This window comes from Sprattus sprattus (genome assembly GCF_963457725.1).
Source record: "Sprattus sprattus genome assembly, chromosome: 9".
In the NCBI taxonomy this organism is placed as follows: domain Eukaryota; kingdom Metazoa; phylum Chordata; class Actinopteri; order Clupeiformes; family Clupeidae; genus Sprattus; species Sprattus sprattus.
The window spans coordinates 30,254,523-30,268,753 of record NC_137928.1 but is presented as its reverse complement, the minus strand read 5'-3'; the positions used below and the strand labels follow the sequence as shown (position 1 = coordinate 30,268,753).

General features: G+C 40.1%; 1 protein-coding gene across 1 annotated transcript; it reads right to left on the bottom strand.

Moving 5' to 3' along the window:
* Positions 1 to 1,266: 1,266 nt before the first annotated feature.
* LOC308370440 (olfactory receptor 6N1-like) lies at positions 1,267 to 10,310 on the bottom strand (the record flags this gene model as incomplete). Its single annotated transcript, XM_080845090.1, has 3 exons — positions 1,267 to 1,626; positions 9,423 to 9,565; positions 9,899 to 10,310. 3 exons carry the CDS (start codon positions 10,308 to 10,310, stop codon positions 1,267 to 1,269), a joined length of 915 nt encoding a protein of 304 aa, XP_080701216.1.
* Between the last annotated feature and the right edge of the window lie 3,921 nt (positions 10,311 to 14,231).

Here is a 14,231-nt window from a genome sequence, read left to right as displayed (position 1 = left end):
CATGGTGCATTCTGCTTATTGCACACAATGTTTTGCTGGGATGCACATGTTTACCGCGGTCCTTCGTGTTTGGGCGTGGATAATCTTGAAGCTTGAATGTAGCATTATCCTGCTTGAGTGACGTCAACTCCGCTTGTCCAGTAAATATCCAAATGCATCAGAGGTTTTGACAACAGCTACAGGTGAGTTGCGTGGTACTAAACGTAAACATTCTGAGGGCAAGGAGCATTCGTAATCAAAGCACAAATCTTCATTCACTAAGCAAGCGAAGCGACTGGATGAAAGCGCTTCTGGCAGATCCTGAACAGGTGTTGAGGAGGACCACACAGATCAGGCAGAAGGTGTAGCACTTCATGCTCACACTCTCCCCTTGCCTATTAATTTCCTTGACATGCAGCCACAAGATACTGATCCTATGTCAGTGGCAGAAACAGATTCTCTCTTTGCTGAACCCCATGGTCAGCCTGTCATGGATGCAGCACTAACACCATCACTGAGGTCATAATTGCACTAAACTCGTGGCTGTGAGCCAGACACTGGAAGTCTCATCTGTAGCTTTGTCACTACGTGGCAACATCAGCATGGCACTCGCAAAACTGAAGCTGGACTTACCCCAAGCTCTATCGGGCCCTACCAACCTACTATGCTGCTCTGTGCCAGGAACAAGCATGCACACGTGCCTCACTGTAAAGACTTCACTGAAGTGACATTGACAGTCTTTCAGGAAGCCCTGACAGTCCAGCCAGATCGTGCTGCTCGCTTGTTGGTGGACATGAGCGTACCAGATGCCACCGGTCCTGGCTCAATGCCTGCGTTGGAGCCCTGTGTAGATTTTCTAATCGCTTCTCCTGATGAAGCTCTACGCCAAAATGTGCGATGCCCCAATACAAAATGTAGGCGTACTGATGACACGCTAGTCAAGACCTAGATTGGGACATGTTGGCAACACATTGGGACATTTGCTGTTGGCCTTACATTCTACCTTGGACTTAACCCCTCAAGATGTTGCTGTGTCTGGTCTGCTTGATGCCTCTCTCCAAGCACTTGGTGCAATTACTAGCAACTGCGGGATAGCAATGGGTCTCGTCGCCCATGCGAGACAGGTGTGGCTAGCGCAGTCACCCTTTACAGAAGTGTGTCGTAACAAGTTGTGTCAGTTACCTCTGCTACCTGGCCACATTTTTGGACCAGCCACACAGGAGGCTTTAGAGAGAAGGATACGTGTAAAGGAATCATGCTTACAACATGTTGATCGGTGCCAAGCCTTTAGAGAGCCACACCCTGGCATACGTGCACCCCGCCATGTCTCTGCAACGCAGCGTGCACCGATGTACACACAAGGCAGCTTTTCCCGTGGCCAGCACTGCAGGCCGACTCCACCGCCACCCAGAACAACTGTGAGTGCGCACTGTCGTCGACTGCCTGCGAGGCAGCCTCCATTTCCGGAGTTAGTAAGGATCTACTATCTGCACGCAGGGAGGTGGCCACAACGGATGCCTCCTTCATGGACTGGGGGGGTTTGTGGCAGTGCCAAGGGGTGAGTGGGACCCTCACATGAGACAGTGCCATATTGACGTCCTGGAACTGAAGGCAGTCTTCCTGACTCTGAAACACTTTGAGCATGCCCTGGTTGGAAAACATGTGTTAGTCAAGGCGGACAGCACCCTTAGGGGTGTTTAACATAAATCATTAGGGAGGCACAAGGTCTCCCCTCCCTTCAGCTGGCATTGGCACTCCTAACTTGGGCAAATGCGCCTCCTTTCCCTACGTACGATACACATTCCCGGTCATGTCTTGTCATCACCTTATCCAGTAGTAAGTCTCTCTGGGGTTCGTCAGGGAACTGACTTTTGTCTACAACATAAACCTTTTTTGACTGATAAATCTTTGACAAATAAGCAAACCTGCATTTCAGCTGTTCTTCTCTCCTGCAGCTCCTGCAGAGTCCTCAGGTCATCTGGGTCATGATCTTTGCTGACCCTAATGCCTCTCCCTCTTGTGCTCCCACCTCCTCTTACCCTACCTCGTCTGCTCCTCTGACCTCTTCCTCCACTCGTCTTGTTTCTACTTCAGAAGAGGCAAAAGTTGAAGTTGATTCCTGCAACACAACCTGTGAGAAGGTGAAATCTCCCCCACCTCACCGTGGCAAGAAGGGGTGGTGCGCTTTAAGACTATTGGACTCCCCCACCATAATGGTTGGGTCCGGGCTCCCCTGTGTCCATAGTTGGACGTAATTAAGCCAAAGTGGCTGTGCCCTGTTTAAAGGGTGCCTCATTTTCATGTTATGCCAGGTGTACATTTCCTTGCATTTAACACTCGAGGGCATTATGCGTAAGTTCTACAGACTTATGGACACCAGACAAAACTATGAGGAAACAAGGCATTTGTGCTGCTTTGTTTGTTGTCCAAGTTGCTTGTATTGTGCGTGAACATCTCGGGTATCTTCTGAGAGAATTAACCAGGACATTTTGTATGTGTTTTCCTTTTTGGGTAATTTGATGTAGCGCCCCCTACAGTACAGCTGACTAAGCCACCCCTTGAGCTAACTGTTAATTAAAGTGTCAGAGCAAGGGGAACTCTGCCCCAATGAGTGTACAGACACAGGTCAAGTTTTTAGAAAAGTATATTCTTTATTTAATTTCTAATGAAGGAGGCTGTACAGGCTGGTCAATGAATACATAAAGGGAGTAGTAACAGCCACCGGTTAATCAGTCAAGCCACTGATTATTGGAAGAAAGCTAGTGGAAGCTACGGTCTCAATACCGCACGTGAATAGGTGCACACAACCCTTTGGGCAACACACTACAAACATAAAGTGAACAACTCAGATAAGTAATGGTATAGACAGCAAGGCAACACTAGTCATTAGGTGAAGTTTCACACTACGGAGACCGGCTTTCTTGGGCCTATAAGGTGTTATGGCTTGACCAGTAGAGGGGATGATTATGGGGAAGACACTAGACAAAACAAAAGAAAGAAAACCCCTCTAACCTGGGACTCACAACACGTTCACCAGGACATACAAACAGTCCCCAGGCTAAAGGGAAACCAAGTCACTTGGAGTAGCAAACTGTTACACACACGCATACAAACAATCTCAAAAGAACAGCAGCTAGCACATTGTGAAGCTGCGGCGGTCTAAAAACAAACAAACAAACCCACATTAACAGGGGCGCACATTTGGCGCTCTAGGCGAGCTTCATTCCTGGCGCCATATTACAAAGGTATTTTAACAAATCACGGAAGTGCGTAATATTTGTATGTCTTTTTATTACTAAATACTAACACAAGTCAGTGTCAAAATGGCACGGGCTTTATGCCCTGGTACAAGTTATCTCAAACAGACTGTGTTACCGTCACACACCTGTATAAACTCATGCAATAAGAACAGTAAGGAACATTGTTAGGGAACATCGTTGAGCGCTAGTGCATCACACATAGAAAAGTATGCGCCCGCCGCATGGCATTATGTATTATCATTATTTGTTAAATGTAGCTATTATGTAGTTATTAAGCATTTTGGTGTATTTGGACAGCCTCACATACTTTTTTTATTCCAAGATGCATAGATCTTGATTAGTTCAATCATGTCTAATTAAACTGGCTAACTCGCTCGACCAAAACTAACACTGTTATGATTACTTAAATTTGTATTTCATGATATATCAAAAATGACATAAGTTGCGGTAAGGATGAACTTGAACTGATGTTTAGACTGAATGGCAATTACACAGAACGTCAAAAGTCACTGTCTAGCTAGCGTTAGTTAGGTAACTTTCAATGATAAGGTAAATCATTTCTTCTTTTTGGCTCATTTTACCCTAATGTTAGAAGAATTTTTTTAATGTCAAAATATTGGTTGCAGATATATAAGGGGACGCAAAAAAAACCTCAATTCTTTTTTTTTAGCTGGGCGCAGTTTTTTGTGCCCCCCTCTGAGTGGCGCCCTAGGCGACCGCCTATACCGCCTGTAGGAAAGACCGCCCCTGCACATTAAAATGTTTGCAGTCCACAATACACATTGCACATATCCCTTTACATGATCTACTAAATAATCACAATTAAGCTAGCATACACCAACATACAATGGTCATGAGACCCTCAAATGGGCAGTGTAAGGGTGAACCGGGTAAAATGCATATTATATGCTTCCTATAGTTAAAACATACGGCGCCGATAAGACATGTTAATGTGCACTCAAAAGACCATCGGCGTGGTTTCTGATACCTGTGGTGGTGTTAGTTAGTCACACTGCTAATCATAACGCCCCTAGGGAAGTCGATTCACAGCCATGTCTGCTGTGGCTCCCTCCCACACTATCTCAACAAAGAGATACTTAATAGGTTGGCACAAAAGACTGAGAGGCTACAGAAGAAGCGTATTCAGACGTACCTTCAAATGAGCCACAGCACCCTCAACTAGGGGTGTGCAAAAAAAAATCGATTCATTCGTATCGCGATTCAAGTGCTTCCAATTCAAAACCGATTCATAGAATTCCAAAAATCGATTCATAGAAATATGATTTTTTTTTTAGATTAATTTCCTTTTTGGCTTTGCAAACTGTGTAGTAGGCTAACGTTACGGTTTGAGTGATGGTGAGCGCAATACGGCGAAATGGTTGATAAAAAGCTTCTGAAAAGAAAGTTTACCTTTAAAAGTTGTGTTGTGCAAAAGAAGCCAGCTTCACTGTTGTCTGAAAATGTCAACAGGCAGCTGGCTGAAAGCACAGAAGTAGTAGGCTTAACTTTTATTGGTAACCTAACTATTACGGTTCATTGTTTTTTAAATAAGAGGCCTGACTTCTATGTTCACAGCAAACTTGAAAAAAAGAAAATATTAAGCCATGGTTTAACTGCACTTTAGGAGTCTGATATGTGCACTTTATAATTTTATTTTGTACCGCCCTGTTTGGCAATGTTGTTTTTCAATAAAATAAAACATTGCATAAAGCAAGCCAATCCACTTTTCCATGATAAGAGCATTAAAATAACATTTGTGATTAATCGCGATTAATTTTGAGTTAACTATGACAAAAATGCGATTAATCGCGATTAAATATTTTAATCGTTTGACAGCACTAACATTTACATACTGTGAATCAATTTCTTTAAATCGAGAATCGTTTTTTAATCGATTTTGAATCAAATCGTGAGCCTGAAAATCGGTATCGAATCGAATCGTGACATTTTCTGAATCGTGCACCGCTACACTCAACGCACAAACACAGAGCTAGCAGCATGGATGAGTTACCTGGCTAAGGACCCCAGGTATCTGTAGGCTTCATATGCCCGTCTTAATCACTGCCCCTTCCCAGCCCCTGATGATGACGTAACTAAAGTACGAGAGCAGGAAAGGGAAGAGAAACATCAAAACAGAGAGTTCTGTCAAGCAACTAGTTCCACAGGCTACAATCGGAATTTGCTGAATGTTTTTTTGCCTACGAACGTGCCTGACCTGTCCCTCAGTAAAGATCCATTCAATTTCTTCTTGCCTCTGACTCTTGGTCTCTACAAACAGGGGTTCACACTTGCTTTGTGTAACTGAGGATTCAGTGCTGGCCTCTAACTCTGGGGACCTGAATGAATCCAATATGCAACAGTGTGTAACAGCGCTGCATTTTGTAATAACTCTCTAAAATGTAATGTATTTTCTATTCATAAAGTAGTAAAATTCCTGCATTCTCAATGGAATGTGAGTCGGATGGGTAGGGTGGCGGTTTATTCTGTGCTACAGACCTTGTGCACCAACAACACGCTACAATGGAGAGAGAAGGAGAGATAATTAGAAGATATTGTCCATTGTGTAGTTTATTCTGTGTTGGCCTTGTCTTCAAAGGCTGCGATATCTTCTCAATTATCCTTGCTCCGTTCTCTCACCACACATGTTGGTGTCTCTATGATGTTCTTTCCCTTGATACACTCAGCATACAAGTTAGATTTAAGTCATAGTACAGGGTTTTCCTGAATAGAGAAAATGTTGGCGCACGCCTCAGCCGTTTTCCCGAGCGCCTATGAAAAATCCCGAGCGCCTAAGGCAAAACAAAAGAGAGTCTGCGATAAAAAAAATCGTCATCCAATTCAGCTTAATGGTGTTTGGAGCCCTCACGTTGAATTGAAGACAGCAGCAGCAGATCCCGCCTCCCACCCCCTCAGCTAATCATTGAACAGAGGCTTCTACAAGCTTGCCAGTTTAGAGAAGACGTTAGACAAGACGTGCTTTTTTATAAAGCAACTAGCGAGCAGTTGCATACATTATCTAGCTAGCTAGCTAGCAGTTGCCTACATTATCTTAAAAAAACAATACTTTGATAGTAGGCTTAGAGTTTTATTTAAGCAGTGTGTGTGAACCTATATATCCTATGTGTGATGGTAAGAATAATATTAATGCCATATACAATAACTGACTTATGAGAGCAATCAAAAGACTGGTGGCTGCCGATTTAGCAGTCAACCTCCCTTACTCTATACGTTTTGATGCTTTACAGGTAGCTGTAAACCATTTATGTCTGGGAAATATTTTGTATCTATTAATAACTGCAGCTCACCTTTATCTTTTTAACCAGATTTGTAAACAGGTCGCGATTAACATTTTGCAGTACAATAGGCTACCTTGGTTGAAAACCGAATTACAGTAGAGTCATGCTAGCATTGCGCTAAATAATTAGACAGCTAACAAAAATAAGTGGTGTTTACATAAAGTCACTATTGTATGGCATAAATATTATTCTAAAACAGCTTCACTAGTTGTTTTAATCAGATTTGTAAGCAATTCATCACGTATACAATGCATGTCAGCGAATATGTTCTGAATAGTATGTTTCAATAGGCTACAGCTGAACCCTCGATTTGTTTTGATCCATATTAATGGAGTTGATAAGTCTGATCTATACGCAACTGTGTCTGTGACAGTTCTCAGTAAAAAGTGTTAATATCATCCTGCTTGTCATTATTCTGAAGCTTCACTACACCACACATACCTTGGGATACCCAGGAGCACGTTGCCCGTTCACAAAATGCTACAAGGATTAAAATAAAAAAAGTTCATAATGGCCTTTTGGGATGTTTTGTTCAAGATTGATGGCGTTTGCTATCGCTAGCTAAGTGTGCAACCTTACAGATGGTAACATTAATGTTTTGACAGTAACATTAACATTTTATTTTAACATTAACACATTTGTTGGAGAGACTAGTTATGTACTTGTAGTCGTTATAATACTAGTTGACATGAACCATAACTGTTTGGGGGTGTTCGCTAGATAGCAGCTGGCAAGCTCAAGAAACTTAATTTACTTTGTAGCAGACATGTGTGTTTGTTGATCTTTGATACATTGAGTTGGGAGCGGGATTTCCCACACTGTTAAATCCACAGCCGGCTCCTTTCCTCCTTTGTTTTGGGCTTTAGAAATGCGGAAAAAAACGACGCGTAAATCTCGATTGGACGAGGGCCGTTCTAGGGAGGAGTTTCGCGAACGGTCAATTGTGGGTTTATTGGAAGCTCATTCAGCACATGCGTTAAATGAGTTTAAAAAAATAACGAATTAATCCTGTAAATGAATCATAACGCGTTAACGCGTTATTTTCACAGCTGTAATTAAAATATCTGCAATGTTGAGAACACAGGTGTAGGCTATTACTTGATTTGTCTTCCCTTTTGAACGAGTACCAGTAGAACGCGGGGCCTCGGGAGAGGCAGACAACAGCATTGGTTTTCCAATGAAAGCTCAACTTGTTTGTGTTGCATCTCGAATATAATAATATAATATTATTATTGATAAACCGGTGCGGTTGTAAACTGTCGTTCCACTGCGAGGGCCAGCCCGAAGTGCACGAATAGACCTGTACAAATGCACATTCAATTTCCACTCAAAATGCTGTCAAAAGTTTGATTCCAACGCAGCTTTCATTGGTTAAAATAATCGTATGTAGATTTGTATAATAAACATGAATAGTAATAATAGATAAACTTGACTTTCATAATTCGTGTGTTCCATTTCTGACCACTGGTTAGTTCTAGATTCTATTGATATAGATTTCAGTAGTTTGCATATATATGAGGTAAACCTTGATAATCTTTGAACCATACATGATAGCACCATGGGGCTTGGACTATTGTCAATATATTAGCCTATCTATTTTGATGTAAAGTGGAAGAAAAATGATAACCTCAAGCATAGCCTCCATTATTTATGAAATTAAAAAAAATTTAAATAAAAGACATTGATGTCTGCTATTACGGTGCTAGGTAACACAGACTGTGCGCGCATAGCACACAATTTGTTTTTGGGAGCACCGAAGAGCCATTTTGACCCAGGAAAAACCCTCTAGTAAGGTAGAAAACACAACTTTACATAATAGGTGTGCCTGGGGGTTTAGTTCAAGGTGGGGGCGTGATAGGAAGGGGAACAGTATGGGGACCACCTAGATATGAAAGGTGTGATTGTCAGACAGGGAGGGTCTTGCTAACCATTTATCTGTTAAAGAACATGGTGTGAATGTGATTCATTCTTGTAGGGGTGGAATACACTAGAGTTGCAACTCCTTAGAAAGCATATGAAAAATAAGCAGATTCTACAGTAATATCCAGCTTGATTTTAATATATATTTTTCTGCATTTTATCACAAACATATTGCAAATAACATATTGCTACAGTTATTACCAAATGTGTCTGTTGATATTTTAGTGAAGTTTAAGGGGGTGAGTGTAATGGTGGGAAGCTTTGCAGTAAATAACCCTAACTCCCCAACACCTTAAGAGACATGCTAGCAACAGACACCAGCATCTATGGATTTTAGCTACCTTATTAGAACACCCACTTCTCATGTACAAGGCTGAGTTAAGGACTGTGCCTCACACAAACAAAATGTCATTGACCTAATTATTTTGAATGTCCTAGAATACCAGAAAGGGCCAATACAAGCATCCATCGAAGGTAGTTCTATTTTTGAACTCTGGTTACTTGTTGCCACTAGTGTGATGGAAAAGTACTTGTAATGTGTTCCAGTTACAAATCACACTAAATGCCTTCTGATCTTTTGCTGTGATGAACAAAACAATAACAATATGAATGGGAGCAACAATTTAACTAATAATGTCAGTTATGATCAATGATTAATATAGAAATATTGTCAGATACAGTATATTCACAAAATTCAACCAACATGTATAAAAAATAAACTGCATCTTAAATTAACAACCTAGAAATAAAACCCAATTACTTTACTTCCTGTTATATTCAAAAGTCAGTCAATACAGACCAATATGAGCTCAATTGGTCAACAATACATTATGTAAGCTTTTGTAAATATTATATTATAAATGTAGCCTACTTCCCTTTTTACTACATTTTATAACATATGTTCTCCATAGTATATTGACAATCATCTCTAGGATAAACACATCATTTTGTGTTTACAACATAGTACTTTTCGTATTTGTGGAAGTTGAAGCCCATAAATTATTGGATTCAGAAGTGGAGGAAGAATCAAAAATTGAACAGCCAATGCATTACGTAGACTAACTGGAAGATATTCTGAACCATCCCAGCCGTAAATTAGATCGAACAGTGCTGTCATAAAAAAGATGACCAAAACCAAAATATGGGGCACGCAAGTTTTACTAAACTTTGTTCTACCCTCACTGGATGATATACAAACCTTGACAATATGAGCATAAGAAATGAAAATGAAAACAATTTGTAGAATCTGAACTGTAATTAGTACCATACTAAACATCTGGTTGGCTATGGCTTTAGAACATCCCAGCTTTAATATTGAAGGATTGTCACAGAATAGTTTACGGATCTGAGATCCACAAATGGGTATTCTAACAGTAAGGAAAACAGATATTAATGATGTCAGAAGAGGATAAGCCCAGGCCAGTCCAAGCAACTTTAAAATACCACGTGGAGTCAAAATGCTATGGTATTGCAACGGCCTGCAAATTGCCACGTAGCGGTCATAGGACATCACTGTTAAAATTGTGATTTCACACATTGCAGATGTATAAATCACATAAGCTTGTATAATGCACCAACTGTACGTTATTGTGTGAACATCAGATTGCAAATCCAGCAAAAATTTAGGGTAAAACCCAACAGTCCCATAAAGTCCATTCACACATAGATTAGAGAGGAAAATGTACATAGGCTCATGGAGGCTTTTTTCTATTGTCACTATTAAGATCAAAGTTAAGTTGACTGTAATGATGAGCATATAAAGGACAAAAGCCAACACAAAATACAGAGGCTTGTAAACTCCTAATTCCTGCAGACCAGAATGAATTAAGAATTTAAAAGTAGAAAAGTTTTCCATTATCTCAAGCATATTTCACATGTATTGTGCTGCTAAAGTCTGCTGTAACATCATTAAATAGCCTTTAAACACATCCACATACAATCACACTTCAAGTAACACATTATATTGTAGTATTGTACCTCAAAGTAAAAGTATATTCACATATTGATATTTGAAACTATATTGTACAGCTACTGTAGAGACAGGCTACCTTCTGTTGCATTGTAAAAACAAACACTTGATGGATAGCTCATTTATACCTTAACCTCTACCTTAGGGAACCATCACATTTAGATTTCCACTGATTCCACAGCAAACTGAAACTGAAATGAGAGAGTAGATCTTTAAACCACACATACGGTGAATACTTATGGGTAACATTTTAACAATGCAGATCTTATTCTCATCACCCAGATGTTCAATCTTTCAGTTTAGATTTAAACTCAGCATTGTCTTTTGTGGATTAACCTGGAAAAGAGATGCAGTACCATAAACTCTTCTTAAATGGGTGACTGACTAGCCTGGCCATTACCAGCCTGTGACTCCATTTCATTCCGTCTTTCAGTCTGGGCCAACCCAATGCATTTTGGTTTCCGAGATCGGCGGGTGCTTATCTTGAGGTTTAAAATCATTGGAGTTCCCTTAACCAATCAGCAACGTTTAGTAAGCATTCGGTAGATTAAACTCTTCCCAAAGCCAGTTGGGAGAAGAGCTACGATGTCCTTTCCAATCATAAAACTTACAAGAAAATACTCTTGTTCTCCTTTTAATTTTCTGATGTTCTCGAGAGTTGAGACAACTTTTCCGATAGCTTTTCGAGTCTTTTCCTCCAAGGCGAGTTTTGCGTCACAGCTCTGAACTGTTCGCTGATTGGTCCTGCAAAATTTTGAGTTCTGGAGACGATTGTCAATGGGGTTGGGCCAGACTGAGTATGAGCTTGAAATCAATTCAGGCGGAAATACGTAGGCTGGTGTCACCAGGCTAGTGACTGACAGCCAGTGGTGGACGAAGTACACTAACTACGCACTTAAGTGAAAGTATAGATACCTGGTGTAAAATATTACTCCAGTAAAAGTGGAAGTATGCACTTTGAATTTCCACTTAAGTAGAAGTATAAAAGTATTTGCCTTCATTTATACTTAAGTATTAAAAGTAAAAGTACTTGGATGAATTATGGTTCTAATGGCCACTTTATCATTTTCACATTAAGGCTCCGGCTCAATCAACTGATATAAGGTGAAAATACTAATGCCACTCTTTAAATAGTGTCTTACATTTGTCTATTCAAATGAGTATAAGCACAAAACATTGAAAGCTGTCTATTGCCATTAGATAAGACCAAGTGGTTATAAAATAACAGCACTGGAGAACAATTATTCCATTTTACATTTATTTGTAACTTAGTTGCACATTTAATTATAAAAAATGTGGAGCTAAATATACGCTCCTTTATTACAGTCCCGCTCAGCAGTATTGTCACCCCTAGTGAATATGAGCAAACAGGCTATGAAAAAATATGTCTTTGCTGTTTATCCTCTTGGTCTTCCACTCAAAATATTCATAAAAATCTTACCTTTTCATTGAGGTAAAATAATTGAGAGAAAAGGTTTTTTTTTTACATTAAACAAATATTATTCTTCAAAACATGTGTGCACAGGTATTGGCACCCCTTAATTAAATGTTTTGTGCAGCCTCCCTTTGCCAAGATAACAGCTCTGAGTCCTCTCCTATAATGCCTGATAGGTTGGTGAACACATGGCACGGGATCTGACACCATTCTTACATACAGTATCTCTCCAGATCCTTCAGATTCTGAGGTCAACGCTTGTAGACTCGGCTTCAGCTCATCCCACAGATTTTCTTTGGGGTTTAGGTCGGGGGACTGTGATGGCCATGGCAAAACCTTTATTCTGCGGCCGGTGAACCATTTTTGTGTTGATTTTGAGGTATGCTTCGGATCATTGTCCTGCTGGAAGGTCCAACCATGGCCCATTTTAAGCTTACTAGAGGGGGCTGTTAGGTTTTCATTTAATATCTGCTGGTATTTGATCGAGTCCATGATACCATGTATCCTAACAAGATGTCCAGGGCCCGAAAAACAGCCCCACAACATCAAAGATCGGCCACCATACTTCACAGTAGGTATGGGGTGCTTTTCTGTATGGCTATCTTTCTGTCTACGCCAAACCCACCTTTGTTGTTTTTGCCAAAAAGCTTTATTTTGGTCTCATCTGACCATTGAAAGTCTGACTTCCATTTGGCAAACTGTAGGCACTCTAGTTTGTTGTTGATTGACAGCAGAGGCTTTTTTCTGGCAACCCTTCAAAACAACCTGTGGTGATGTAGGTGGCGTCTGATGGTAGTTTTGGAGACTTTCTAACCCCAAGACTCAACTAATGTCTGCAATTCTCCAGCTGTGATCCTTGGAGATTATTTTGCCAGTTGAACCATCCTCCTCACGGTGCGTGTGGTCAATGTACACACACGTCGTCTTTCAGGCTGATTCTTAACATCACCTGAAGCTTTAAACTTCTTTGTTATTTCCATGATAGTGGAAATGGGTATTTTCAACTGGTACGAGATTTTCTTGTGTCCATTTCTTGATTCTTGCAGCTCAACAACTTTATTATTTTATTGCACATCGTCACTGTGTTCTTGGGTCTTTCCCATTGTGATGAATGACTAATGGAATTTGGCCTGTGTCATCTCATATTTGTACATCAGTGGAACAGGAAGTCATGGTTAACCTTTTAAGAGTTCATAATTAAACAGGTGAACTTAAAAATATAAAACATGACTGGAAATATACTTCAGTTAGATTTCAATTATAAGATTTTTCTAGGGGTGCCAATAAAAGTGGTACACATGTTTTTGTAAAAAATATTTATTTAATCTCAACCGTTGTTTTCTCTTACAATAATTTAACTTCAATGTAAAGGTAAGATTTTTGTGAATATTTTGAGTGAAACACCAAGAGGATAAACAGCACAAACATATTTTTTCATACCCTGTTTGCTCATATTCACTAGGGGTGCCAATACTGCTGAGTGGGACTGTATATCACATCTGCATGTCTGTGTTACCCTTAAACTCATAAATCCTGATTTATGTTTCAAAGTATGATAAGAACCATTACAGGAACTAGTTCCACAAAATCAGAGAATGTGGTGTTATACTAGTTTGTGCTTAAGACTAGTGATATTAGTTATATTCCTTACACAACCCTTGTAAGTACAAAAAAACAGACGAAAGTCAAAACCAAACACTTGACCTCAGATCAAACGGGGGAAAAAAAATGCATTACAGGAACTAGTTTTTGCATACATTGCACAAAATACCAGTCTGCTCTGAAGACTGTAAAGAAGTATTTAGTGATACCTTTATCGAGGGAGAGTTTTTCAAGAACTGCATGATAAAAGTTTGCAACATCCCTTGCCATGATAAACATCGTTTCCTCCATCATTTCCCTCATTTATGTAGCGTTAAGTAGGCTAAGCATGAGCATAAAACAGCCTCAAAAATGCTGCAGCGAATTCAACGTAGCTCGCGCACAACGAACGAACCAAACTGACGAAACCGAAATGACTTCAGAGCAAATTGCGCGCTGAGCCCTGATTACTTATTGTGCACGCACTTTGACCTCTCATTATTTGATTCGCTTTGGTAAAAAGGAACGAGAGGTTTTACTAAATGTAATGGAGTAAAAAGTACGAATTTTCACTTTGAAATGTAGTGGAGTCAAAGTATAAAGTCTCACCAAATAGAAATACTTGAGTAAAGTACAGATACATCTATATGTTACTTAAGTACAGGAACGAATTACATCTACTTCATTACTGTCCACCACTGCTGACAGCAGTGAAAGGTAATTTTAATCATTTGAGAAGCTGAAGCTTAAGGTATCTAGCAGACGTTTTTGTCTAAGAATTAAACATAAAC